Source organism: Peromyscus maniculatus, chromosome 1 (assembly GCF_049852395.1).
Source record: "Peromyscus maniculatus bairdii isolate BWxNUB_F1_BW_parent chromosome 1, HU_Pman_BW_mat_3.1, whole genome shotgun sequence".
NCBI lineage: Eukaryota > Metazoa > Chordata > Mammalia > Rodentia > Cricetidae > Peromyscus > Peromyscus maniculatus.
Genome location: NC_134852.1, coordinates 208,944,853 through 208,971,220, shown reverse-complemented (window position 1 = coordinate 208,971,220; position 26,368 = coordinate 208,944,853). Strand labels below are relative to the sequence as shown.

At 48.5% G+C, this 26,368-nt stretch overlaps 1 protein-coding gene across 43 annotated transcripts in view; it reads right to left on the bottom strand.

Moving 5' to 3' along the window:
* Positions 1 to 26,072, bottom strand: part of Tcf7l2 (transcription factor 7 like 2) — a 191,462-nt gene extending 165,390 nt beyond the window's left edge. For 7 of the 43 annotated variants that reach the window (XM_042265438.2, XM_076563331.1, XM_042265467.2 and 4 more), the window contains exons 1-4: positions 25,355 to 26,071; positions 25,043 to 25,109; positions 24,687 to 24,811; positions 12,917 to 12,985 (exon numbers count right to left, since the gene is read on the bottom strand). In XM_042265438.2, coding sequence (XP_042121372.1) covers positions 12,917 to 12,985; positions 24,687 to 24,811; positions 25,043 to 25,109; positions 25,355 to 25,543 — 450 coding nt within the window. In that variant the 5' untranslated portion in view covers positions 25,544 to 26,071. Of the gene's footprint in view, positions 1 to 12,916; positions 12,986 to 24,686; positions 24,812 to 25,042; positions 25,110 to 25,354 lie in introns of all 43 variants that reach the window. The other 36 variants (XM_042265516.2, XM_015997117.3, XM_076563337.1 and 33 more) reach the window with 13 other exon arrangements.
* Positions 26,073 to 26,368: the final 296 nt, after the last annotated feature.

Genomic DNA, 26,368 nt, shown 5'->3' with positions numbered 1-26,368 from the left:
GAACTTGGTGACTCCTAGAACAATCCTGAATTGAATCGCCTACATTCCATAAATCAGTAAAGCCCTCATGTGGGCATCTCCCCGGCCATTTCACTCCTCGCTCTTTTGGTGTGTGTGTGTATGTATGTATGTATGTGTATGTGTATGTATGTATGTGTGTGTATATATATATATTTCCCTTGGGAGCTAATCAAAAGGACAAAGGTTCCTCTCTGAATGTGGCCCCAAGACTTCAGCTTGGCTATGACACCAGAAAGCAGGAAGTGGAGGTGTGGGGGAGACACACTTCCCGACCCTAACCAGAAGGTCTAACTCACTTCCCTACCCAACTCACATCTCTAGCTCACCTTGAAGAATCTAAATCTGCCAATCACTTTCAAAGCCAGAGTCCCCAACTCAGAGAGGGGGAAAGCATGCTGCTGCTTCCAGTGCAGACAGACATCTTCAAATCCGGGGTGCATCCAAGCACACTTCCTCTGTGCTCACCCAGTTATGCTCTTCCCAGTGCTGAGCCATCTGGAGGCCTGCCAGGCAGGGCTGCAGGAATATACTGGGGGCTTTCTGGAGGAGTGAGTAGTTTAAATTTCTCCAAGTATTCTACCGTCTTCTGGTAACTAGGCTGGTATACTCACATTCTTGGAATTCAGTGTTAAGATGTTACTACAAGGTTCTAATTCTTCTGTTTTTAAACTGTTGCTAGCTCTTCAAATAAGTTGAAACATGGAGGAATATAGAAAGGAAGTCTCCAGCAGATACACCTCTGAACCAAAGATTTGTGCGGAACAAGCGAAGTGCACGTCATGCCCCATAAGCTAGACTGTCCCCAGGGACAGGGAAGCCTCCTTTCACACCACTGGATTTCTGGGGGAGACAGTCTCAGGTGAGCATTCCTCACCACCCTCTGCCCGAACACCTTAGTCCTCCCTTCTCTGGCAGCTTGCAAGTCGAATCCAATCCAAAAGGAAAAAAGAAAACCGAGAAGTAAGGGCCACTGATTAGAGGGGCTTCGTCTTTCATTCCCAAAATATAAACAGGCTACAGGCTCCCAAGACCGCCACCGGAAAGCCAGCACGGGAGACCAATAAAAAGCGAGACCCAGGGGGATGTGCGCAGTATACAGTATGTGCTCATACAATAACCGAATAACTAGGGCTGGTGAGATGCCTGGGCGAGTAACGGTACCTGCCACCAAGACCACTTCAATCCGAGCCTATAACCCACACACAGGAGGGAGAGAACTGACGTCAGCAAGCTGTCCTCTGACCCACATGTACAGTTGTAATGGGTGTCAGCACACAGGTGCACATACAAACACATAACAAGGAAAATGTTATTACAAAAACTTCAAAATGAAATTTCAAAATAATACAAAGTAAATCAAATCCACCCATTGTTATACAATTAAACAAATGCCCAAGAATGAAGAATGAGAAGCCAGGGGTGGCCAGAGCACAAAATGGGCACAAAGGTCCTCCTCTCTTTTTCTTTTTCTTCCCCCCTCCACGCCCCCACCCAAGACAAGTTTTCTCTATGTAACAGCCCTGGCTGTCCTGGAACTCACTCTGTAGCCCAGGCTGGCCTCAAAACTCACAGAGATCTGCCTGCCTCTGCCTCCCGAGTACTGAGATTAAAAGGTGTGCGCCACCACTGTCCCACAAGGTCCTTATTTCTATGTCCTCATGAGGAGCTCAGGTGTCCAGCTGAGACAGCACCTTCCTCAATTCAACGCTTTCATTTACAGCATCAGTAAAGTACCTATCATGTATAAAGCAACATCACCCAACAGCTGTTTTAATGGACGTCTTTAAAATAAGCAAGACTTTTTAAACACCTTCAGATATGAATCACACATGTATCTCAGAAACAATGCCCCTTTAACTTTCCAATAGAGAATTAAATACCCCAGGATATATATTTAATAAGCATGTGACTTCCTGACATGACCGACCCTCTCTCTCTCCTCTCCTCTCCTCTCCTCTCCTCTCCTCTCCTCTCCTCTCCTCTCCTCTCCTCTTTTGCTTTCTAGAATGAACTTTCCTAGGTCCCTCATCACAAGGCTCAGAAAAGCCCACAAGGGTGTCCGGCTGGAAACACGTCAGAGCCCTCCAGTCCTTTCTGGTTTTGACTGTCAGTGGCATTCAGGAACGGCAGATCCCCTTTCTGCTCCGTGTATTTCCCTTATTGGTTCATTTACGCAGCACCGTCCCCTGCGGCACTGAGTACATCTTTTTGTCATTCTGTTTCTCCGCCATTAGTGCAGGCCGACACGCAGCTGCCTCACAAGAGTGGCCACAGCCCAGCACATCACTTTTCCCCCACGGCCACCCCTTTGATGAATGTTCACCAACACTCATATATCATCCCCAAATTGGTCCAAATGAATTAAACACAGCTCTGCTTAACATTACGAGATTTAAATGGATTTTCTCTCTACAGGTCTGCCCCATAATTGGGTTTATCCATCTTGTTGAAGTACAGTTTACACTCGCTAACATCACGCCAATTCAAGCTACATTTTCTGCTCCAGTGACAGGAGCAGGGCAGATTTGTCATTGGATCATAACAGGTAATTCAAACAACAATTAGTTTGATGACCGCCCGTATGTCAATGTCTGTTCCCCACAGCCTGGCTCACACCCGATGCTCCCTGCTCCTCAAGATGAATTGTCCTGGCGAGTCTTCAATTTCAATCATCAGCAATGCTTACTGGATCAACTGAAAAACTATTGACACAGGGCAGTCTCTGCCAAAGCCCCAGTGGGAAGAATCTCCCAGTCCCACTACAATGGACAAACACCACAGACATCCATTTTCAAGTCTTGGAAATTGTCCAGCTTTCAACCAGGGCCATTTATTCTGGGGCTTCATCTCAACCTCAAAAATTTAGGGCGACACCAGGCTTACAGAGCAGCAAGGGCTGGCTTTGTTTAAGTGGCTCAGACACCCACATGTAGCAAAGCCCTCTTCCGAGGATGACTGGCAGCTGTCAAAGCTAAGGTATGGCATGATCCCACAGACATCACTACCTACCATCTAAAAAGAGATAGCCAAAAGAAAAAAGGCAAAGAGAGTTTTTAACAGCCAGCGAACCTCCACATTCTGAGAACCAGAAAACAGTCAAAGAAATGCAAACCAGCGTAGACCTGGCTACTCACTAAAGCCATGGCACCCACGGCCATTGGGGCAGCACACATCAGCACTAATGACAGCTGACGTCACACTGAAAAACCCAGGAAAGAACATCAAGTTGACAGAGGGGTTGAATGCCCCGCTCAAATTATTCAATAGATAATAAACAAATGATTATTGACTTTCTATGTTATAAAGGGGCTATTATTTTAAAACCTGGAAAAGCACTCCATTGCCATTTCCAATACACACTGACCTACCCCAATCTCACTCATATGTTATTTCCTTTCTGCTCAGCTGGATGTGGTTTGGTTCAATGGTTGATTAATTGGTTTGTTTGTCTGTCTGTGGCAGGATCTTATGTAGCTCATGTTGACCTTGAATTCACTTGGTAGCTGAGGATGACCTCCACCTCTGAGTGCTGGGATTCCAGGCCATTTATACATGCAGTTTATACCGTGCTGGGATTGAACCCATGTTCATGCATGCTAGGCAAGCACTCAAGCTCTTGCCTTCTTACTACATGTCCAACTACTGACTGGGACATGAATATGAGCAAAGCATGATCCCAACCCTTTGGAAGAGCCTGCATGCTTACCAAATGTCACAGAGTCGAGGCAGAATCTTTAAGTGACATAAGATAAATGCAAACAGCAACTAACAGGAGTCATAAATCTACGTTACCCAGTGAAGATGGCCAAGGCTATCAAATTCATCATGTGTGAGGCTCTTGACAGCAAGTAAAAAATATACACTGCATGTCAGGATAAGCCATCATACCCCAGGCCTGCAAACAAGTGCCTCGTAGGTGCCAGTGGCAAAGACAGCAGCTTGCATTCAGCAAGCACCCTCCTGTGCGCCAGCCACTGCAGCGCCCAGCCCATGCCAAACCCTGTCCCATCCAGTCTCTCAACAGTCTTTGGGAAAGCCACCTCAGGTGCCACCAATTTCCCCACTTCACAAATCAGGAGTGGGAAGCTTGGCATGCCTGAGACTCAAGCCCAGGCTACCTATGATACCCCACCCTCACTGTCCCTGCTGATTCTTCTGTTTCCCTTAAAGTAAATCCAAAGGCATTGGGGTGGGAGGCTACCACAGTATCAGTGGACAGACACACAACTTTAAACTCCAACACTAGGCCAGTGGTTCCCAGCCAGAGGTGACTTTGACCCCCAGAGAGCACCAGATCATTCCTGGGAGTACTTTTAGTTACCGTGTTTCTGTTGAGAGCTCTGTTAAGGCCAGAAGTAGCAACATGGGATGGACAGTTCCCTGCACCCAAGAAGTAGCTGGGTCCTAAGGCTGAGAGACACTGAGCTATGCTGCCCCATCCCATCTGTCATTCACCCCATCCCTAACCTCCCATAGCAAACAACCAATGCAAAAATGGACAGTTTGCAGCCCAGCCCTCAGCCTGCATGGAAACTGGCATAACCAATGCTTTTCTAAACACATGCCTCAAAACTAAGGTTTTATGAGGATGCTTTAAAGAGCCCACACACCTTTGATTCTGATGCTTCTTTCTATAATAAGATACACAGTACATGTAGCTACTTTGAATCTTTCTTTTCCAATGTGATTAAGCACTAAATTCACTGCGAGAAGTGGTCAGGGTGGGACCCTCTAGAATAAGACTTCTGCCAGCAATGGCAAGCCAGCAAAAAGAGAAAAAAAAAAAAAAGAAACAGCAGCCACTGATCTGCTTGATTAGGACTTGATACCAGCTGTCCCAACCAAACTCTGGAAACAAATGAAGTGTCAGGCCTGATAAGGCTCTAACCCATTTAGAAAGTTTGGTGCTCGGCTAAACAGCTCCCATAATTGTCAAGGACTTTATAAAAAGCAGAAATTCCAGAAAGCAAAACGTATAAACTTTCTCTTATACTGAGCAAACGTAGCCAGCTGACTACCACAGTCCAGGCCTCCATATACACTTGCTGTGGCCCAGATGGGGACACTGGACAGCTGGCAGGACCCTTGTTTTCACTTTCTGGTCCAAGACTAGAACCTGCACGCTAGCCCATCCTCTCAATAACCATGCACGCTGGTCTCTGGGTGAACAATGCCGACAGGTGTGAAGGCCACGCTACAAACAGATCGAGCAGAAGTTGAAAGCCACAGGGAACAGAGCGCAGTGAGTCCAGGTTATTTGGCTAGTTTAGGACAGCTGCCGCTGACTTAGAGTCAAGACGCTAACTTGCACTTAAAAAGACAGGCGTAGGAGCTAGAGAGGTGGTTGCTCTTGGAGAGGACCCCGGTTCAGTTCCCAGCTCCCACAGTGTGGCTCACAACCATCCATACTCCAATTGCAGGGGATCCAATGCCCTCTCTGAGCTCCATGGGCACCAGGCACACACATAGTGCATGTAATACAACATTCAAGCAAGACACTCATAAAGATAAAGCTGAACTAGGCCCCTTGATTCTTGTCTTGCCCCCTTCCCACTAAGCTGTAGGACCTGGGCGAAGGGAAACCTGTTTGTTTCTCTGCATCACTCACTTTCCTGACCTATCCAAACGGACTCTTCTTTCTCTACTGTCCAGAAGACAACATCAGCTTCGCCTAGTCTGATATGCACATGCCCAAGCCCAGCTTCAGACCAACACAGTCCCAACCTGTACTTCAGCATGACCTGCCAGTGTGAGAATCAGGAGGCTGCCAAATGCCTCTGCTCCAGGTCTCCACTTTCCTGCCCACGATACCACCTCTTCCCACAGCTTCTAACCTAGGAGCCAGTGGTCACCACAGGTTCCCTGTTCACAGAGCCTTCTGAAACAGAGTCCTACCACTCCATAGACCCCAACCATCTGTAGAACCCTGAATGCAGACACCTCTAGGAAGAGTCAAGTTCAAAGAAACAAGCCAGCCTCCCCCCTGGCCCTGCCCCCACCCCAAAAAAAGGCCTTGGTACCACTCTCCTCCACCACAAAGACTATAGGTGCACAGCTGTCCTGGGAAACTACGTGCGCACAGCTGCTGTAGACTCCAGGGTGCCAAGGCCAGGGTGCCTCAACTATGCTTCGCTGAAGTCACTTGGAAAGCTTTTACCAAACAGATGCCAGACCGGAGGGACACCCAGAGGACGCTAATCGAGGTGCCTCGGTCAGGTGTCTGAGGTCTGTTCTCAACACTTCCCAGGCACCTGTGATGTGCAGCCAGAGTTGGGAACCACTGCTTTGGACTCACGGTTCTCCATTGACCCAGAGAAGGGCTCTAGCTTTACTCAATAACACAGTAAAATTATCAACACAGGCGCCCATACCGGACCTACAGAACATGAGCCTGGGACGGGATCCCAGTCTTCTTACGCTCTCCAGGATGTTCCCAGGAGATCTGAGTGGCTCAGATTCAGGACACACTAACCTAGTCAGTCCTACAGAATAGGAACCCCCAACGATGAGCGTCCAGGACATGCTTGCAGCACAGGTCCATGGGCCATCTTATAGTCTAGGAAGCTGGATGGTATCCATGGCTCAAAAACAGGTAGGCCCTCTGTTTAGTCTTTTCAGTGCCGGGAACCCAACCCAAGGCACGCACTCCACCTCTGGGTCACATCCTTAGCCTTGAGCATGGCTTTACGCAGACAGCTAAGCATGAAGCTGTGCCAGCAGCCTCCCTCCAATCACACTGGCCTGGGTTAGGATCCTAATTGACCACGGGGAAAATAACATGTCAGGTGTGGACTTCCTCATTTGCAGTATGGGGGTAATGACAATAGTGACAGGAACTCTACTGCTCGGGGTCCCCTCCCTACACGGATGAGAAATCAATGAAAAACCCACAGAAAGCACTTAACACTTGGCCCAGTGCACCAGAACTCAATAAACAAGCTATTATTATTAACTGTTGTTGTTGTTGTCTCTGACTCCACACCAAGCACTGCATTGTCCCAGCTACTCCTTCAGAACCAAAGGCCCTCTTCACAGAAGCCTAGGAGGCAAAGGCCCTGGCCGAGCTCACTGAAATACAAGGGCAGTCTGCTCTTGCTCATCGGAGAACACAGTCACGTGGGAACATCTGCAGCCCGTTTCGATTGGGCACCAGAAAAAGGTCATAGCTTCCAATAAATAATCAATGGATTGATTTCAGAAGACTCTAGCGCTGCCCTTCCCAACCTTTAGTAGTTGAAAAATCTCGGTTCTGAATAGAGATGGTACTCGTGGCATGGGCAAGGCCCTGGGTTCAGTCCCCTAAACCACAAGTGACAATGGCCATGACGAGGGCAGCTCTAGGACGAATCTTGGACTAAGCAGGAAGTCTATCAGAGCAGTAGTTCTCCACCTGTGGGTTGCGACCCGACAACCCTTTCTCGGGGTCACCTGAGGCCACTGGAGAACACAGATGTTTACATTACAATTCATAACAGTAGCACAATTAGAGTTATGAAGTAGCAACAAAAATAATTTTATGGTTGGAGGTCACCACAAGATGAGGAACTGTATTAAAGAGCCGCAGTGTTAGGAAGGTTGAGAACCACCGGTTTAGAGTAAGGGATGGTGCTTAGAAACCAGGATCTAGGTCTGGTAAGATGGCTCAGCATGTAAAGGTCTCTGTCACTGGCAAACCAAGGTCCATCCCCAAAGCTACACACACCAAAACACACACTGAATCAACGTAAACAACAGAAAATTGTGACAGTATCTGAAACAGTCGAGACGTGGCTGAGAGCAAGGGGATTTTGTCTGTTTCACTCACCAATAAATCCCCAGTGAATGAGGCTCCTAAACGAGGGAGCTAGCACCCACTGGCCTCAGGAAACCTCTCAAGTGAGCGACACCTCTCCAGCTCACTTCTGCACAAGCACACGGGCTCCTCCTCCGTTCTTGGTGGAAAGTGGATGCGCACTCTCACATCTAAAGCAAGTGCTTATACCAAGCTCTGAGCCTGGAGGCCAGGCCTGGTGTGCATGCCCTCAGGAAGTCAGGAGCTCAAGGGCAGCCTTGATTAGTAGTGAACTCTAGGCCAGCCTGAGCTACATGAAACACTGTCTTAAAATTAAAAAATTAATAATAATAGGTTTTTTTTTCTTAGCTTAAACAGATTGATTTGAAGGAATCTTTCTTAGCCCTACTCTGCACATCCATGTGAAGTGAAAGCCAGGAAACAGAGCAGGTAAGAGGACAGATTAAGAATACAACAGAGGCCAGGCGCAGTGGCGCAGGCCTTTAATCCCAGCACTTGGGAAGCAGAGGCAGGCGGATCTCTGTGAGTGGACATCAGTTTGGTCTCCAAAGTGAGTTCCAGGACGAGGGCTACATAGAGAAACATTGTCTCAAAACAAAACCAAAAAAAAACCCACAACAGAGACCAACATCCAAACCATAAATTAAGGGAAAACCAGGAACCCTCACACACATTGCCGCCACCTCATTCTTAAACTCTGAACAAATCTTCTAAAACTAATCTCTAGCCATCTCCACCACGTGGGCAGAACCAGGAGCTCCAGCCACAGCACCTCACATGTCCACCCTTTCACATCGGGGTGGGTAAGCTTTCCAACCTTGCTGTGACTCCAGAAAGCACCCAAGCTCTGGAAGGGTCCTGGGGGCCCCAGGGAACCCCTGTTGTGGAGGGGTAGAACCAAGTGCTTTGGAAAGCTCACACCAGATCTTGCAAGCTTAACAAGAGGGAAAGCAAACCTCCCTGCAAAGTCTCCCCAGCTCAGCTGTGCAAACAAATAAAAAGGTCCATTTCTTCTGGATCCTCTCCGAGCTGTCTTTGACCACAGGCACAAGCATGCACATGTATGCGAGTGCGCATGCACACACAGAAACCACTTCACATCTCCAAAGGCAAACAACCACGAAAGGTCTACACAGTTTGTTTTTGTTGGGTGTAGTGCTTTTTCCCCTAAATCACATCTGACTTCGTGTTAAAACATCAACCTTTGGCCAAAATACTCTTAAAACAAAGCTTGATTGGTTTTCAAGTAGCCCTTCAGAGAACCCAGGGAAAGGTTGGGTTGGGTCTCCCTCCGCCCTGATTACAGAACTCCTCTTGGAGGCTGCAGTAATGCCCCGAGTAGGAATGTTGGCAGAGGTCCCTCCAGGGAAGCTACAGAGATGCCTAACTGTGTGCACAATCACCTGCAGGCCATCCCAGGAGGCAGCTCTGGCTTTGCACATCTGCAATTAGGGCTCAATCTCCTGAGTCGGCGTGAGTGTTCATCACCATTTAACAAAGATGGTGGAGGACCAAGAGGCCAAACTCCTGCACGAGGGGCAACCCAGGAGAGCATCTACAAGTAGCCTCCAGTTTTCCCACTACCCCTCCTCACATACACCACTTACTCTCCTCACAACTAATTGCCATACATTTCAAAAAAGACACTCAACATTCCCTAGGCAGGCTTCTACCTATAAAAGATTAAAGCAAAGCTACATATACACCCCTCAACGCCACCCCTAGATGCATTTGCTAGTGTAGGACAATATGCTCAGACACTGACATTCCTTCCAAAAATGTCCAAAACTACTTGTCCTGTATTTGGGATAGGGTAAACCTGGAAGCAACCAAGTCTCCAACAACACAGAACCATACATCCTGGACGATTCCATTTACATTCTATTCCGCAGGTTGGGGAGAGAGGAAGCCACAACACTAGGAAGAGGGAGGAACAAGACTTAAGAGTATTTCATCAGAGCACAGTAAACTTCAGCCCTGGGTCCAAATCCAGCCAGTGTTTGTATTTATAAATAAAGCTTTATTGGAACACAGCCATGCTTTTCCCTTCATGCTTATCTCAAGATGCTTTCAAACCAAAGTAACATCAAGTTAACCAAACTGACTATATATCCTCAAATTTTAAAGTCCACACAAGCCCCCATCTGCACACTGACGTGGGTGAGGCCTCTTGGATGTAAGTCCATCCTCTTCCTTACTAAACACTTGCGGACTGTGCTGTGCTTCAGTGACACTTCTAAAAGGCCAATGGTCTGGATGGGGATGGTGCTCAGGGAACAAGCTCACACTTAGCACCAGGAGTCCCTGTGTTCCACCACCAGCACACACACACACACACAGCAACAGAATTAAATAACAATTTATTATCATTGCTAATAATAACCATACAGTACATATTATTATGCCTGTTTAACTTTCAGTCCAGCTGCACTGTGGTCTCGGCCATTCTTGCTGCCCTTGTCTTTTCAGAACCGAGGAGGGCTGGACGGAATCTAAAGTGGGGAAGGTCCCAGCCCAGCACCTGATACCAGAGGACAAAGCGATGTGCCCATAGACTCAGTCAGAGGCCATTCACACCCACGGTGAGCCTGGCTGAGTGCTGAGATGACAGAAGGGGAGGGGGGGGGAGGGCGGGCAAGAGGAATGAACCTCATGTGACGCCCGGTGTCATAGTACCAGGTTATTTTAGGATGGAGCTCAGGGAAGAGCAGCAAGCTCAGCTCCTCCTGAAATACAGCATTTGTTAAGGTTCAGCCAGTTTTAAGTTTCCAGGGAAGAAACGGCTGCCCCAACATCACGCTGGATTTAAGCTTGGGATGAGAGAAAAGGCCAGATCTGGTTTTCTGTGCTCCAGGAGAGACCACCCCCCACCCACCCCAAGGCTGCTTTCTCTGCCCCACTCCCCACGGCCCCCACCACCCACCCACCCAGGCTGCTGCTGAAATGCCCAGAGAATTCAGAGAACAATCTTATTCTGTCTGAGCTTTGCCTTTTTTCCCTCTGCTTCTTTTGTTTTGTTTTTGGCCATTTATCCTTTGATGATCACGCTAAAACTACAGCTAGCTGCCATTTGGCTTGGCCTTGTGCTGGTCGAGCAGACACTGAGGGAGAATGGACACTTTTGAAAGCATGCTGCTAGGACTCCAATGAAATGTCCCTCTGTTTGCCCACATGGGCATCAGGCCTTAGCAAATAGAAGCAGGGGAGAACAATACTACCTGTTCATGGAGGAACAGGGATGGTTTCAGTCCTCCAAACAATAAGCTCTGTAATTTACTCCATCTTCCTCCTGAGAAAGGGCTTCACATGGCCCGCACTGTGCCAGGTGGTTTGGAGAAAGACGAACTGCGTCTTCAAACAAGGGGCACTTCAGCACCGGGTGTAAAGAGCCAGCAGCGGGGCTGGTCTCGGGCTGGTCTCCCAGTGACATGGCCCCAGCCAGCCTTTCCACACCAAGATAAGGATCACTGTCCTATTCAGCCTCAACAATTCCCACACCCCAGGCAACAAGATTCCAGCCCTCCTGAGCTGGAGTAGGCCTCCCTAGGCCTGGGGACACTGTGTTTATCCACCCATTCACCCAGAGCCGGGGTTTAGACTTGCTCTCTAACCAACCCCTCAGTCCAAACTGTTTTGCAAAAGCAAAACTTACTGGGCCTTAAAAGGAAGCAACTTCCAACAGGAAGTGTGCCAGGAAGAACTGGAGCTTCATGCTCACCACACACACACCAGTTGTGAAAATATCTGGGTGGGGAAGAGTGAAAGTCAACAGGTATGCTTTTCCCCTGAAGCACGCGTGGAAAATCAGTACCTTACCCAAGCACAGAGCTAACGTAAATCTTTTTAAGACCAGCTACTATAGCCTTGAAGTAAATACAAAAAGACTAGGAACCAACCACATTTTTCAAAGACCTGCTGACTCATGCCTCTCACTGGAGGGAGAATTCCATTCACCTGGGACAAACAGCGCTTTCAAAGTAATAAGGAGGCCGAAACAGGTTTGAAATGGCAAAGCTAAGAAGATGCAATATGGTGGATGGGAAGCAGGGGTTCCAATAGGCCACACAGGTACCCTCACACCCATGTACATACATGGTGCACTCAAACATGTATACTTGCACACATGTGCATCTGCACACATGTGCACACACACCCGTATATAGGCATGCATGTCCACAAACACACTCACACAAAGAGTCAGCAAGAAAGTGGCGTTCGCCAAGCCAACAGCAACTTCGGAGGCCCTAAGCCAGACTTCCACATCACAGCCAAATAAAGCTCTCAACGCCTCCTTGCCAAGGGTTCGCAGAGAACACTCAGGATGTGGGTGTACAGTGAGGGACACCATGAGACGTCCCTCATAGCAAGGCCAGGCCGCCAGACAAAGCGCGTTAGTCTGCCTGACCCCACTGGCGCTTTTGGCTGGCTTCTGTTCAGCCCCACAACTACATTCGTCTGTGGTTTGTTTAGCCTTTGGATTTAAAAGAATGGAAGCATTAGTGAGCGGGAAACAGAACACTCATCAGAAGCTGGGATCTGCCGCCTTTCCTTCCAACACAAGAGGCCCAAGAGAAATCACCATTTCGGGATGGTCAGGTCAAAAGTGCTAAGATTGGCCATGATTTTGATCCACAGGAAACAATTCTCCCAACTGTCACATGGCCTCCTCACCAGCTCCCTCTCTCAATTCTTTCTGTTCACAATTGGCCAACCTGTTTTCCTGCCAACTCAAGGCCCTTCCTTCAGTAAAAGGCAGTTACCATACCCAACATGGGTTCTGAGCTCCCACGATGCCTGATCAAGACAATCTTAAAAAACATAGACTGATCTTTCTTTTCATATCTTTAAATCATTTTAGCGACATTTCTTCTGTTCTTCACTTCCCACCTCCCTCAATGATTCAAACCACCACCACCACCACCACCATCATCATCATAATGACATCACCATCATCATTATCACCATCATCATAACCATCCTCATCATCATCATCCCCATCATCACCACCATCATCATCATCTGGGTGAGGGAGGCAGAGAATAAAAAGACACAAGAGACCTACACATTGGTAATTCAAGCTTCAGAATCTCTTGCGCCTCCTACCTGAATTGCAATCTGGTGTTCAATCGTTTTGTACGCAGAGTAATGAGTGCTGCCGGATTGAAAATGGAGCTGTAGGAAGAAACCAAATCAAAGCGTTCTGCTCATGTCACAAACTACAAGAAAACATCTTAAGCAGTTCATGAACAGCAGACAAACCTCCCTAGACTGAACTGCCGCCCTGGCGTTCAGTCAAGACCTGTGGACTTTCGTTATTATGGATAAGATGATCACACTAATCTGAATTGTTGCTTTTGTTTTTAGTTTTTGGAGTTTGGGTTTTTTTGGTTTTTTTTTTTAAGCACCCATTCAATGATCGAAAAGGGGGAGGAGGAGGGGCAGGGCTGAGAATCAGTGACACAGACAGCAGAGACTGAAGCCCATAAAGACACAAAGGAAGCCAGTGGGTGCTGAGCAGAAGGCTGAAGAAAACTTAACAGGGTGCTGCAAAAGTCAGCAGAGTCTGTGACACACAGGCAAGAGCAAAGACAGAGAGAGCTGTAAGAAGCCACCAGCCTGCAAGTACAAGCCCCACCCCCGTATCGCTAACAACTGAACCCTGGCTCGCAGACACAATCTATTTCTGGGAAACCAAATGTCTCTCCGGAGTTCAGGGGCCACCCAGCAGCACCTTATACATTCTTTCGCCATGACTCAGCCTCTGGAGGCTAAGACATCCCCACAACCCGCACTCTAGTAATCTACGCTACCCCCAATGGAAGCCAAGCACTGCCCAAGAGCCCCAGGTCGGTGAAGGGCCACTTCTGATGAATCTCTGCCTTACTCCTAGGACCACGGCTCTCTACCCAGTCTTTCCCTCTGCATCCATACGCATCCCCCCATTGTCAAGTGAATTCCCCTACAAAAGCACCAAGACTCCTCCCCAAATGACACAAGTTAACCTTGGGATGCTACCCAATGGGTAAAACAAGCACCAGAGTTTGAGGCATTTTATAAATAACCCAATAATCACAGAGAGGGTCTCAACAATTATCTGAAATGCATTACTATACTCAAACAGATGAGGAAGCATCAGATGGCCTACCCCCTCCTGCAGCAGGCAGGTCAAGGGTACCTCCTCCAAATACTTGGCTCAACACCTACATTATCCTCTTTATCCTCACAAACTGCAACAACGACTGCTTCAGAACTAAGTTACCAGAGCCCTCTGTGCTCCAGTACCGTTGGGGCTGCAGTGGACTTTTAAACTCAGTCACTTTGTTATCTTGTTCCCTGGAAAGAGTCATTTGATAGGGTCTGTTTGCTCTTTTGAAAAGGAAAGACTCCCATAAATTCTGAACTAAAGTGTAACAACACTGTAATGATGCAGCCTAAACCCGCATTACTCAATATGTAAGATAATAAGTACCCATTTTTAGTATACAATGGACTTGAAGAGGATCTCAACAGCCCCACCCCCCAAATAGAACCCTAAAAAAATGTTAATCAAATTAAAAGAAGACAAGCTAAAGTTGGGGAAAAAATAAAAATAATCTCTATACATGCCAAAGCTGAGCAATAAACCACTGCCCTCATACAAGTGAATACAGACAAAGTAAACCAAGCCTCCATGCACACAGCCCCCACTCATTCAAGGAGCCCATCAAAGTGATTGGCTGAAAAAGAAAGGTGCATCTGAACCCTTTGTCCCCCAACTACACACCCAGTCAGTGGGGCTGGGATTTCACTCATTACTGTGACAATTTTCCATCATGTTAAAACAACTTTTGTGTGGGGGACAGGTCTCTTTGCGAGTTTGGAATTCCTGGCGAGAGAACAACTCTTCTCTGAGAGGAGGTCCTCTCTCCTCCGCAGAGCAGGCAACAGTAACAACTTGGTCCTTCCTTTCAAGGGTTTTATTCTCCTCTTTTCCAATTGCCCAATTCAGAGCTTAATGGAAACTTGTCCAAGCTTCTGTTCCCACAAGCCCTGCGGAGCCCCAGGCAATCTGTACTCAGGGTAACCACAGGAATCTTACATTGTCAATTAAAATTGAATGGACACCTGATAACTTCGGATATGCCCTGGAAAATAATTTCATGTAGTCATCGTCTTATGAATAAATTAATGAAACTGTGACTACGCCAAATGCAATTTTCACTTGTCCAGTTCCATTCTTAATCCTTGCATTCACCACCTCCCCATAAAGCACCAATGAGCCTGGAGAGAATGCGGCAATTAGAACAGTAAAAATATACATACACACAGACATATGCGGAAGTTTCTAAAGACACTGGCAGAGAAACCTGCATCAAGAATCAAGTCAATTTACCTGCAGTTAAGCGTGCCTGCACAGGATGCACATGTGGGCATACATTCACCCTCACGCCGTTTTACACCTCCAAACAATGTAACTTCCTTAGGGTAAGCAGACACCCTCTCACCCGCTCACAGCCCCAGACAGTGCAAAAGACTCCCTCGGAATCTAAGTAAGATTTCTCCCAACCACCAACCACTGTGTTCTAGAGAATTCAGAGCCTAGGCTACCTCCAGCCAGCGGCAGCAAAGAATACCAAATGTCCTTATTCTCCCTGGGGTTTCTACCCTCTCTTTCCCAAAAATGCTTTTTTGAAACACAGGCTTTAACAGCTTTTTTGCCTTCCCTATAAAACATGAAGAGGCCTTGTTTGTTTACAGCCCAGCCTCTTAAAGAGAAAATACAGATGCTCCATAAGAACTTGGCATTCCAAACTGAACTGGTCTCTTGTCTGCCTTCCTCTGCCTCCCTCCCCCCACCCCACCCCCACCATAAGGAAGGAGAAACAAAACTCACTTAGGCCTCTGTGTTTTGAAAGGGTACATGAAGACAGAGGTCCAGGGCAAGAGGGCTTATGCCTTATCTGAGATTAAAAAGCAGGTGCCACATGTTTAACACACTCTGCACAGGTCGCCTGGAAAGCTCCAAGTCACTTCCTCACCCCATCCTGCGGCTTCCCCATGTAGGTGTGTCTGTCCTGTGCCTAGGACAAGTGCCTCTCCCCTTGGACAGTCCAGGGAGCCAGCAGACTCCAGGGTCCTTGGTTCATTTCTTCCCTCCTAGGAAGCCCCACAACATGGCGCCTTCCCTTCCTAGGTCACGGCCGTCAGACAACCCCCCCCCCCCATCTGAGCACCCAAGCGATGAGGCCCCGCTTGTCGGGAAGAGTCAGGAAGAGCTGGCAGTTTTAAGTAGATGCTTGCAACACTGCTCCCTCATTACCCTATCTTGATTCCTCTGGCTTTATTTCTAATCATTACCACTGACTCTAAATTCGATGCTACAGATACTGAAGATGAGAGATACCCAGGGACAGAAGAGGAACCAGCCTTTCTCAACCACAGGAATCTCATGCTCCAAGCCACAAACACAACAGCAGTCTTCAATGGGGAGAAGAGTAAATATTACATCAGTTCACGTCACTCAAGGGATGAGGTAAGGCCGGGACTTACTTTTCAGTTTTATGAATCGCCTAGCTTTCTCATATCTGTTTGCACACCTGTGTGCACTCTCATGTGTGTGTGCATGCACACACACACATACACACACTCACACATACACACACAAACATATCAGATCAATTTCTTAAGCAGGTTGGGTTTTGTTGGGGGGGGGTCTTGGTCTGTTTTCCTTTTCCCTTCTTCTCACTTGAATTCTAATTTCACATCACCAGCTTTAAAGACAAAATGTTTTCTAGTAGTTTATCTGAGACCTTGTCTTAGGTCCCCATCCTTTCGGGGATACTGAGGCAGCCAAAAAAAAAAAGGTAATTTATGTGCCCCACAAACACAGCCCACCCCATCACAACCCCTGTCCCATGTGGATGGCCTTTTCCATTCAATGGGAAATCAACTCTTGCCCAGGACCTGGGATGACTACCACCCATCCTGATGCTGCCTGCTCAGAAAGTGCTAGATAAGCCTCAAGGTCCAGGAGGAGGTCCAGGGGGAGGCCTAGAGATTCTTGAGTTTATAATCCCTGCAAAGATCCAGACAGAGAATCTTTGCAACATCCTAAAGCACTAACAAAGACATTGCCTCCTCACTTCCTGGTAGTCTACCCCAGGAAAACACACGCCACACAACGCGTGCCCTCAGACCCAGAACAAGCTCTCTCCCGCTGTCTCATCGGTCCATCATATGTCTATTTACCCTCATTAATTTCTTTCTCTTCCTCCCCCTCCCCCCCCCTTTTTCCTCAACCTGAAACCCTGAGCTATGAGTCAGACCTGGATCATTAACTTTTACAGCTTCCATACACATCCACCTACTCACATTTGGGGAAAGAAGTATTGACTTGCAACATTGCCTGAGACCAAAATCCTCTAAAAGGAAGAGAGGGGGAGGGGGAGGAGAATGCCTTCAAGAAAGTTTTCCCTACATCTCTACCGGGGATGCTCCCTTCGTTGTGTTCCTGCTTGAGCTACAATCCCTGGCAAAGACAGGCCAGGGTTGAGCTTGGTGCTGATAGCTGAAGGCTTTTCTGGGCCGGCTTTTGAGGAGAGTCTAGTTGGTGTTCTTTAAACATCAAAACATAATTAAAGTTCTTCATCTGGGAGTGAAGCTGCAGCACATTGCTAGCACACAGGGGCACGTGGGCTGAAGTGCTGAGGCATGTTCTTAACGCAGCAGTTTTCATTAACACTTGCTAGAGAACACCCTCGGAACGATGCGCCATCGTTACCTCGCTTAGCAGTCCCAGAGTTAGAACTCAGAACGAATTAATTTGCATTAATGTGGATCTCATGTGTCCTTCCATGGGTACGCCATTGCGATTCCCTGGCTCAATAAAACTGACAGGGCAATAACACAGTGCCTCTTATTTCACTTTCTAAAACAAACAAACCCACCCAAAGACCCACACGGATCCTCTCAAATTTTTTCAAGCATTTTTACTAATATATTTAGTACATCATAATTGGCCCAGCACGGGGGAATCTAGTTATCTTCTCAGTAAATATTTATAGCATCACTCTTTCCCATTCATTGTGCATTTTCTTAGAGGATCTCACTGTAGCCCTACATCTGCAATTCATTGACTTTACAATTTACCACATGTTGGGATGGGAGAGGTCTTAGCTCCATTTGAATCACTACACAAATATGCAAGTGATTTATCGGTTTTAAACTGGAGACTGCAAGAGAGGGACTCCGCTTTCCTGAGTATTACTTCTTCTGGCAGACCATGAACAATTACAGTTCGTACTAATTAAGCTCTGTAAATGTGCCGGGCCCTGCTAATGCCTACCAGGCCTCACATTTATTTTCATGATGCCAAACTTTGGCAGGCCATTGTTAACTCCTTCAGAGCTGATATTACCAATAGCTACGTCTTCCCACTGCAGCCTGAGCTATCTAAGACCACTTCATGACAAAAGAAAAAAGAAAAGAATATATAACAGACTGAATTACCCACACAAAATCAGATGTGCCTAAGGAAGAAAAGCCTATCCTGGGAAAAGCGGAAAAACACCGTGCCTGATAACCCCTTCAAAGATCCCACAGCCCAGTCTTTGTAATGAGCTGTTAAGGGATTCACATATCCCTAAGGGCTAGTAAGTTTCTGCATTCCATTGATTAGAAAATGAAACCTTTCAGCCTGGGTCTTTAAGTTTGAGTTGGATTGGAGGGAAAGTATTTGCCTAGAAATGCTAGAGTCATCCACTCGCCTTGTTGTATCGTTCAGCGGTCCCCACATTTGCTACACACACACACACACACACACACACACACACACACACACACACACACACCAGCAGCAGCAGCAGCAGCACTATGTGGTCCACTTTGCCAAATGTTCACCAAAACAATTCACTCTTTAAAACTAAGTTAAAACCTCTCTCACAGCTGGGTCTGGACCTCAGATAATTCTCCAGCCAGACTCTCCTCCTCCAGATGTTCGAGGGTAACTGATAGGAAACATATTGGTTGCCCGATAGAACACTATGGGTAAAGACAGGCTGGCAGCCAGTCTCTCACTCCAGAGCAAAGCCACATCGTTTTTAACCCCCACCCCCCCACCCCCGGCCACCGCCGCCGCCGCCAACTGTCCCCCTGTCCCACACAAGAAGAAGTCAGTCCATCCTGTCCACTCCCTTCTCTTTAACACGTCTCAAACATTTATTCTGCACCTCTGGCTGGATCCAGTTTCAGAGTGCCCCCACCCAAGCCCAGTTCCCCAACATAAACCTATTTTTTGTTTTGTTTTGTTTCATTTGCTTGTCTATGAAATTCCTTTCATAGGCTTTCCTCCCTGTACCTCACTTCTTTTTAAGCCTTCATATTAACTACAACACTATACAATGTGTATATTTCCCCTTCTAGCTCAGTGGAACATCTTTTAAATTAATGTACATTCTCCCATATCAGGTTTCTTTAAGCAGTGTGGGAAATATGCACAACATAGGCAAAGTGGTCTCCAGGAAAAGAGGGGGATTAAGAAAGGAAAGAGGGGGGAAACCAGAAGACAAGGAGAAAGCAGCAAACACCTCAAGCAACTTTGCTTTTGAAAAGAGCATTAGAGTGTTAGAGCGGAGGTTCCTGAATTCCCATCCCTCAAAGTGCTTTATAAACGTGTGTAACAATAGCTTAGGGCAAAGAACAGGTCCACTGCCAAAGGAAGGAGAGGACTGTCTCAGTCAACTGGGACTGAAGAGGTGCAGGGTGGGAGGGGAGGGAGGGAGCTTTAGCCATGCATCCCCCCCCAATCTCGTTGCTTATAATTAGTGAGAGAAATCTGAGCCACTGCCAACGTCTGCGGACCTTGAATATCATAAGGGCAACGTGGCGTCAAATATCTTAACATTCATAAGTGTTATGGGCTGCAAATAAAGCCCGTGGATTTATGACTCGGGGAGGTTGCCAGCAAAGGGCTGGGGCACATTTCTTTCAGCAGGCCTGTCGAGGTGCAAGTCTGCCTTTGGTTGTAAAATTAACCATTTCCTTCACAAATGTGCTCAATTATAAATCCGAGTTGAAGATTTACTTACATGGTTGCCAATATCTACTCCCTAAAGAAACACAGACACCCACATCTACACCCCCCCTCCCCCACACACCTCCAAAACAAAACCCTGAAGAATCATGGTCAACCCTCCTTTTCAAATCATTGAAATGTGCCAGCAAAGTTATAAATGTGGTCAAAGATATCATCAAATTCCACTCCCACCAAGACTAGGCAGCTAGCTAGCACCTACTTCCTTGGAAGCTTATTTATTTGGCAACTCCAAGGTTATTTTTTTTTAAAGGGAGTAAATCATTCCCTGCCTAGTCTCCTCCCTGCCCCCAATACAATGTCATCTACTTCCTGTGCAGGAGAAAGCATCTGCTAAATCCAGGTTGTCCCATACTTAACTGCCAATAAACCAACTTCCACATAACTTCCAGACAGCTGGGGGAAAGGTCCTCGGGAGTTTTTAGTCACGGTCCTAAACACGCGTCCACACAAAAATTCGCAGCTGTCCTTTCTCTACAGAGCATTTTCAGTGTGATTCGGGAGCCCCTGTTGTGTGACATGTGACAAAATGCAAAATCCTCTCTCTCTCCTCTGCCTTCTCCTCTACCCTCTGCATGGGAGGGAGGCCAGGCCAGCACTTCTCAGATGGGCTCTGCAGACACTTTTTTTGTATGCACCTGGGCACCTTGTGGGATGGGAGAAGCTGCTCAGATCTTGAAAAGACTTCTACCCTAATCTGGAAAAGCATCATCTCTGGTATAACCATTAAATGCCCACACCCCCCCCCTCCCTTTTTAAATGGCGTGCAGAATTGCAGCCATCCTATGCCACTAAGAGAGAAAGCAGCATTCTAGATGTCACTCCGGGAAACCTACCTGTAACTTTTTCCCAACTTGCTAAATAACAGAAAGGTAGGCAGCTGCCAGCAGCAACTCCAAAGGCAATCCCTCTCAGGAAAAAGAAAATCAGGGCGGAGAACTCCAATCGAGAACCAGCATGGTTGTTCTCAAAGGGAGAGAACAGCAGACAAAGCTGGCGTCCCCTAAACAGTAGCAAAGTTCCCCCAAAATGCCTCTCCTAGATGAGCCTTTTAGACTCCTAAACCTCACATTTGTTTGTGGGGCTTCAAGAAGCCCAAACTGCAAAGCACTAGCATATTAGACTTATAATCATTAAAATCTGACTTACTGGGTGAATGCTGAGCCCAGACACTAAACCCTAACTTATAAGATTAGCATAGAAGACTTGCTGCATTAAGATTAAAATCTAAACATGTCTGCCATAAATATTTCTGAAGGAGATGAAAACAATTAGCATAAATACGAAAGGAGGCTGAGAGCACCTGTTCCTTTTCAAGGCGATAAGCATTTTATTGTTTTCTATTTAAAATGTAATGACCTGTGTAATTACAGTAATATTACATTGTTATGGAGGGGCTTGGAATGTCACACTTTGAAAAGTGTTGTCAAAACAATCAGGGGTGAAGGTGGGGGGTGGGAAGACAACAGGGAAGGTCCAACATTAACCCTTCACACTCCAGGGTCTCAATCTTTGGTGTCAGGAAGGATTATGTTGTTTGAGAAAGTCGAAGAAAACATTCATTTTCCATTTTTCGGCAAGCCAGAAAAAAAAAAAAAAAAAGTTGCCGGGCTAAATAAAACCTCCTCAATGAATAGGCTCCCTCTCGGTTTCCTTGAAATGCTCCATTCCAAGTTCAAAAATGAATTCAAGATGCTGTTACTTATCTGCTCAACCTAGTAGCAAACAGCTCCGCTGAAAAGCAAAAGCTTTGGGTAGATGAAGCTGTGTGAGGGGACCCTTAAAATGAAATCTCACACCTACTGCAATTTCTTCCACGGTACACCCATTTCTTGCAAGCCAGGTAAAAAAGAATAGAAAAGAAAAGTAAAACTTCCCCTTCTGATGACTTTAATCCTGTAACAGTATTTACTCTCTAGAACATAATGTTACTGAATCACACAATACTGGCTCTTCCAGCCCTTCCCATCTACTTAACTAGACTTCTCCTTAATGTATTTTTCTATCTGAATGTATCCTCTTCATAAGCCACTTCTATTACTGGAGCAAAGATTAAATTAATGTTCTGAGGAAGTCTTTGTCGTTTTAAAGTAAAATCATTACTATCAAGCTTTATGGCTTCTTTGGCAATTAAAAGATTGTTCTAGAGATGATGTATTATTCATCAAAAGCCGATTTAATGATACTCCTTAATTCTTTACATTTTTAAGCAGAAAAACAGAAGTCAGGGTTCCAGAGAGTCTATTTTTCAAAGGATTCGGCCCTTTGGCCGGTACTGTTCACAAGTAACAGAAAATGTACCAAAAAGCACTCCAACCAGGAGGCAGGAAGAGAATGAATGAGCTTATCCCTAATTTGTGTTTACAACTCCCACTCAAAACCAGACCCTATGAAACCCTGAGGATTTCAGACCGGACCGCTGCCTCGCCTGTGGGTTCCACCCGGGGCTGTATCGAATCTGGAATTGCAAGCTGACCCTAGCGTCCGAAGGCGTCTAGAGGGGTACCAACAGCCTCTCAGCTGCTTGCCAACGCTCCCGCTCGACCGCCTAAATAAATAACTTCAATTTTGGCGCACACAAGCTTACCCAGGTAAGGGAAAGGAAAGAGGCAGTGCGCACAAAGATGTCTGATGTCTGACACGCAAATACCAACAGCCTACTGGGTTCAGAAATGCCTTCTCAGAGTCAATCTGATGTCACAGCAGAGGGCCACCCGCTATGTCCACAATTAAAATAACTAGACGCTGTCTATCTTACAAAGCCCACAAAGGGGGCCGAGGGTTGGGAGCCTTCCTTGTCTCACCGGGAAATCATTTATTTGCCTTTAACAATTTCCCTGTTTCCTAATTACAGCACAACACAACTGTGTGGGTTTGAAGCGATGGTGTGGCAAGATCGCCAGCGGTCACGGACGTGCAGTTTGAAAGGGTCGAGAAAGCCAACAAGCCTGCCATCAAAGCTCAATATTCAGATGGCCTTTCGGGCGGCTAAGTGGATTTTAAAATAAAACGAAAGAGGTCTGCGTCCTAAGGAGAAGGGGAGGAGGGGAGGAGGAAATTCCCAGGATTACTTTGGAATGTTGCTGGGTCTAGTTTGCTAACACACCGATTCTTTAAGATCCCGTAAGCTACCAAGAAAAATACCAGGCGCTGCTTCCGAGGCCGCAGAGCAGCCTCCGGAAAGCGCGGGCCCTGCTGGGCGGAGGTCAGGCTGTACCTCTGTCCCGGCTTCCAAGGAAGGCACGGGCTCTAGAGGGTTGGGGGGTGGTGGGTGTTTCTCTTTCCTAGGCATTATAAAAAAAATTACCGGTCTAGCGTGCTCTTGCCATTCTGCCAGAGCCAAAAAAAAAAAAAAAAAAAAAAACAAGTCAAACCTGATAGTTAATATTTTAATGCTTAAAAACACTTGTAGATTTGGCTGACTCCAATCCCAGCACGGCTCAATAGTGGGCACATTATTTCAAATTGCCACTCTGAATGAGCGAAGAAGGAAAAACAAAACTAGTGTGTGTAAACACGAGGTAGGGACCACGGCCAGAGGTGCAAAGTGACAACCCCGGGAAGCCCGGCACAAACGCGGCTGATGTGTCTAGAGCTCCGCAATCCAGGCATTTTAGGGGTGAGGGGGAGGAGGCAGGGGACAGTGTGAGGGCAGGGGGCAGAGGCCCTGGGGAGGGGATGAGCAGGAACAAATGTCTGCGGTGTCGGGAGATGCACCGCAGGGAGCTCCCGGGGAGCGTGGCACCCCGCGCTGCCCTGGGCCCCTCAAAGTTCGGTAGCCGATCCCACAGAAGGGGAGGCATCCCCAAGCCTCCTACACCTCCTTGAAAGCGCTCACCCTGGCCTCTGTCCCCTCCCCAGGGGCCCACAGTAGCTGATCTGGGAAAGGAAGGCCTCCACAGCCCATCCGAAGGCACCGAATTTTCCTTGACACAAAAGTCCACTCAAAACAGGCCATCCTGACTACACACAAACCCAGAAGCCTTCCAAACGGGCCTTCCTAACACGCACGGCTCGCAGCTAGAGCATGGTGCAGCCAAGCCCTGCCGGGTCTGCAGAAAAGAGCACGCCCTGGGCCCCCGGGCCTGCGAGGGGACCAAGCCTGGCAAGCGTGACCTTCCCGTGGAAGAAGGGGCCAGGAGGCCCGCGAGCCTGCGATCGCCACTAGAAAGCTACAGAAATGACCGGCTGGGGACAGCGCCGGGCGCTTCCGCAGGGCCGAGGCTGCGCGCTCAACACCGCAGCGCCTGGAGCCAAAGGCACCGGGAACCCGCGCGGCCCGGGCCGGCCCGGCCTGCCAGCCAGCAGCCAAGGGGTTAAACTGGGGAAAGCCCAAGACGCACAGAAGAGGGAAGGAAGAGAGGGAGAAGAAAGAGCCACACAGTCCTCTTCCCAGGGACAAGAAACAAACACCACTAGCAAGGGGGGAGGGGGAAATCAGAGCTCAAAAAAAAAGGAGGGGGGGAGAAAATAAAGAAAAAGAAAATTTAAAAAAAGAGAGAGAGAGAGAAAGAAAAATTAAAAGTTCTGACTGGCATCCCACTACCCCAACAGAGCCCTGCCTGGGAAAGAAAAGGCTCCCCGAATCGCGAGGCAAGCACAAGGAAAGCCAGAACATGGCGAAGCGCAAACAAACCCAGTCCACAAAAGGCAGAGAAAAAGTTTGGAGAGTTCGGGCCGCGAGGGGGGAGGGGAGGGGGGAGGGGCGGGGCGGGGGAGGGGCAGGGCATGCGGGGCCGGCGGGCGGGCGGGCGGGCGGGCGAGCGGGCGGGCGGGCAGGGCGGGGAGCGCGGTGGCACTTACGGTTCGGGCGGTGGGCGAGAGCGATCCGTTGGGGAGGTAGGGGCTCGTCAGGTCGGGGATCATGATGAAGGGGTAGCCGGGATACGGTGGCCCCTTAAAGAGCCCTCCATCTTGCCTCTTGGCCGCTAACATGGCGGGGTGGCGGAGGGGACGGCGGCGGCCGCGCGGCGCGGGAGAGAGCGGGAGAAACTTTTTAGCAAGTGTCCCCCCGAGGGCCCGCGCGCGTCCCCGGGGCCCGGCCGGCGCGGGGACTCGGGGAGGGTGGGTAGGGAGTGGGGCGAGGGCACCCGCCAGGCCGACCCCGGGGAGGGGGGGACGCGATCGCGCGGTTTTGGGGGCGCGCGGGGCGCACTCACCTTCTTCCAAACTTTCCCGGGATTTATCTCGGAAACTTTCGGAGCGAGGCGGAGGCCGTCTTTCCGCCTTCCCGGAGGGGCAAAGTGGGGAGGGCGAGGGGCGATCGCCGCGCCGAGGGGGTGCGGGGGAGGGAGGGTCGGCGGGGAAAGGGGTGCAGAAAAACACGGTTACAAGTTTTCGCAGTCAGCAGCCGGGGCAACCGTCCGCGCCGCCCGCCGCCCGCAACCCCGACCCGCCTCGCCTTCCAGCCCCAGCCTCCGAGCCCGGGAACCGGCAGGAACAACCCCGCCAGCCCGAGGGGCTCTTCCTACCTCGGAATCGGAGGAGCTGTTTTGATTCGTCTCTGATTCATTGACCAGCGACGACTTGACATCGGCTAAATCCCTCTCCGCCGAGGAGTTTTCCGAGTTCTTCTCCTCCTGCTCGCCCTCGTCTTTGAAGGAGATCAGTTCGTCGTTAGCGCCTAGGTCATCTCCTCCACCGCCGTTCAGCTGCGGCATTTTTTTCACCCACCAGCAGCAATTTTGGAAGAAAAATGAAGGAGGAAGAAAAGCAAAAAAAAAAAAAAAAAAAAAAGTTTTGCGAGCCCCCCCAAAAAATATTGCAAGAAAAAGACGAGTCCAAGGTTAACTTTTTTTTCCTGCTTTGGGGTCTTTCTCTCCTGGGGAGGGGAAAAGAGGGAGGAGGGGAGGGGAAGGGGGAGATCTTCTGCACGCGTGAGTTTGGGTTTCTTTTTTCTTTCGTTCCCAAGGATCCGATCAATGTGCAAAAAAATAATAAATAAAAAAGGGGGTAAAAAAAAAACAACAACAACAAGAAGTCAGATATAAGAGCAAAGGGGGGGGAAGCCGAAGACACCGAAGGAGCTCGTGCCGCTCGGATTTGAGTGAGTTGAAGTTAGACTGAGCTTTTCAGTTCAAAGGCGGCGCTGATTGACAGATAGAAAAAGGGGGATCGAAATCCGGAGGAACGGAGTAGTCTGGGAGCGGAGATTATTGACAGGGCGAGAGGAACACACTCGCCTTAATGAGATGCCAGGGGGCGGGGCGAGCCCGGTGACGTGTGCATAAATAAACAGCCGGGGTGGGCGGGGCGGGGGCGGCCAACAATGATCCTTTGGGCGCCGGGAGAGGGAGCGGGGCGGGCCGGGGCCGCGGGAGGCGCGCGGGGTGCGGCCTGTGCGCAGTGTGCGAGCCGGGCGCCCGGACGGTGCGGGCCTCGCTCCTGGAGGGGGCGGGTTCCGAAAGACAATGCGGACCGGGAGAGGAGGGGAAGGGGGTGGCAACCAAGTCCGGAATCTGAGCCGGGGAAGGCGGAAGGAAAGC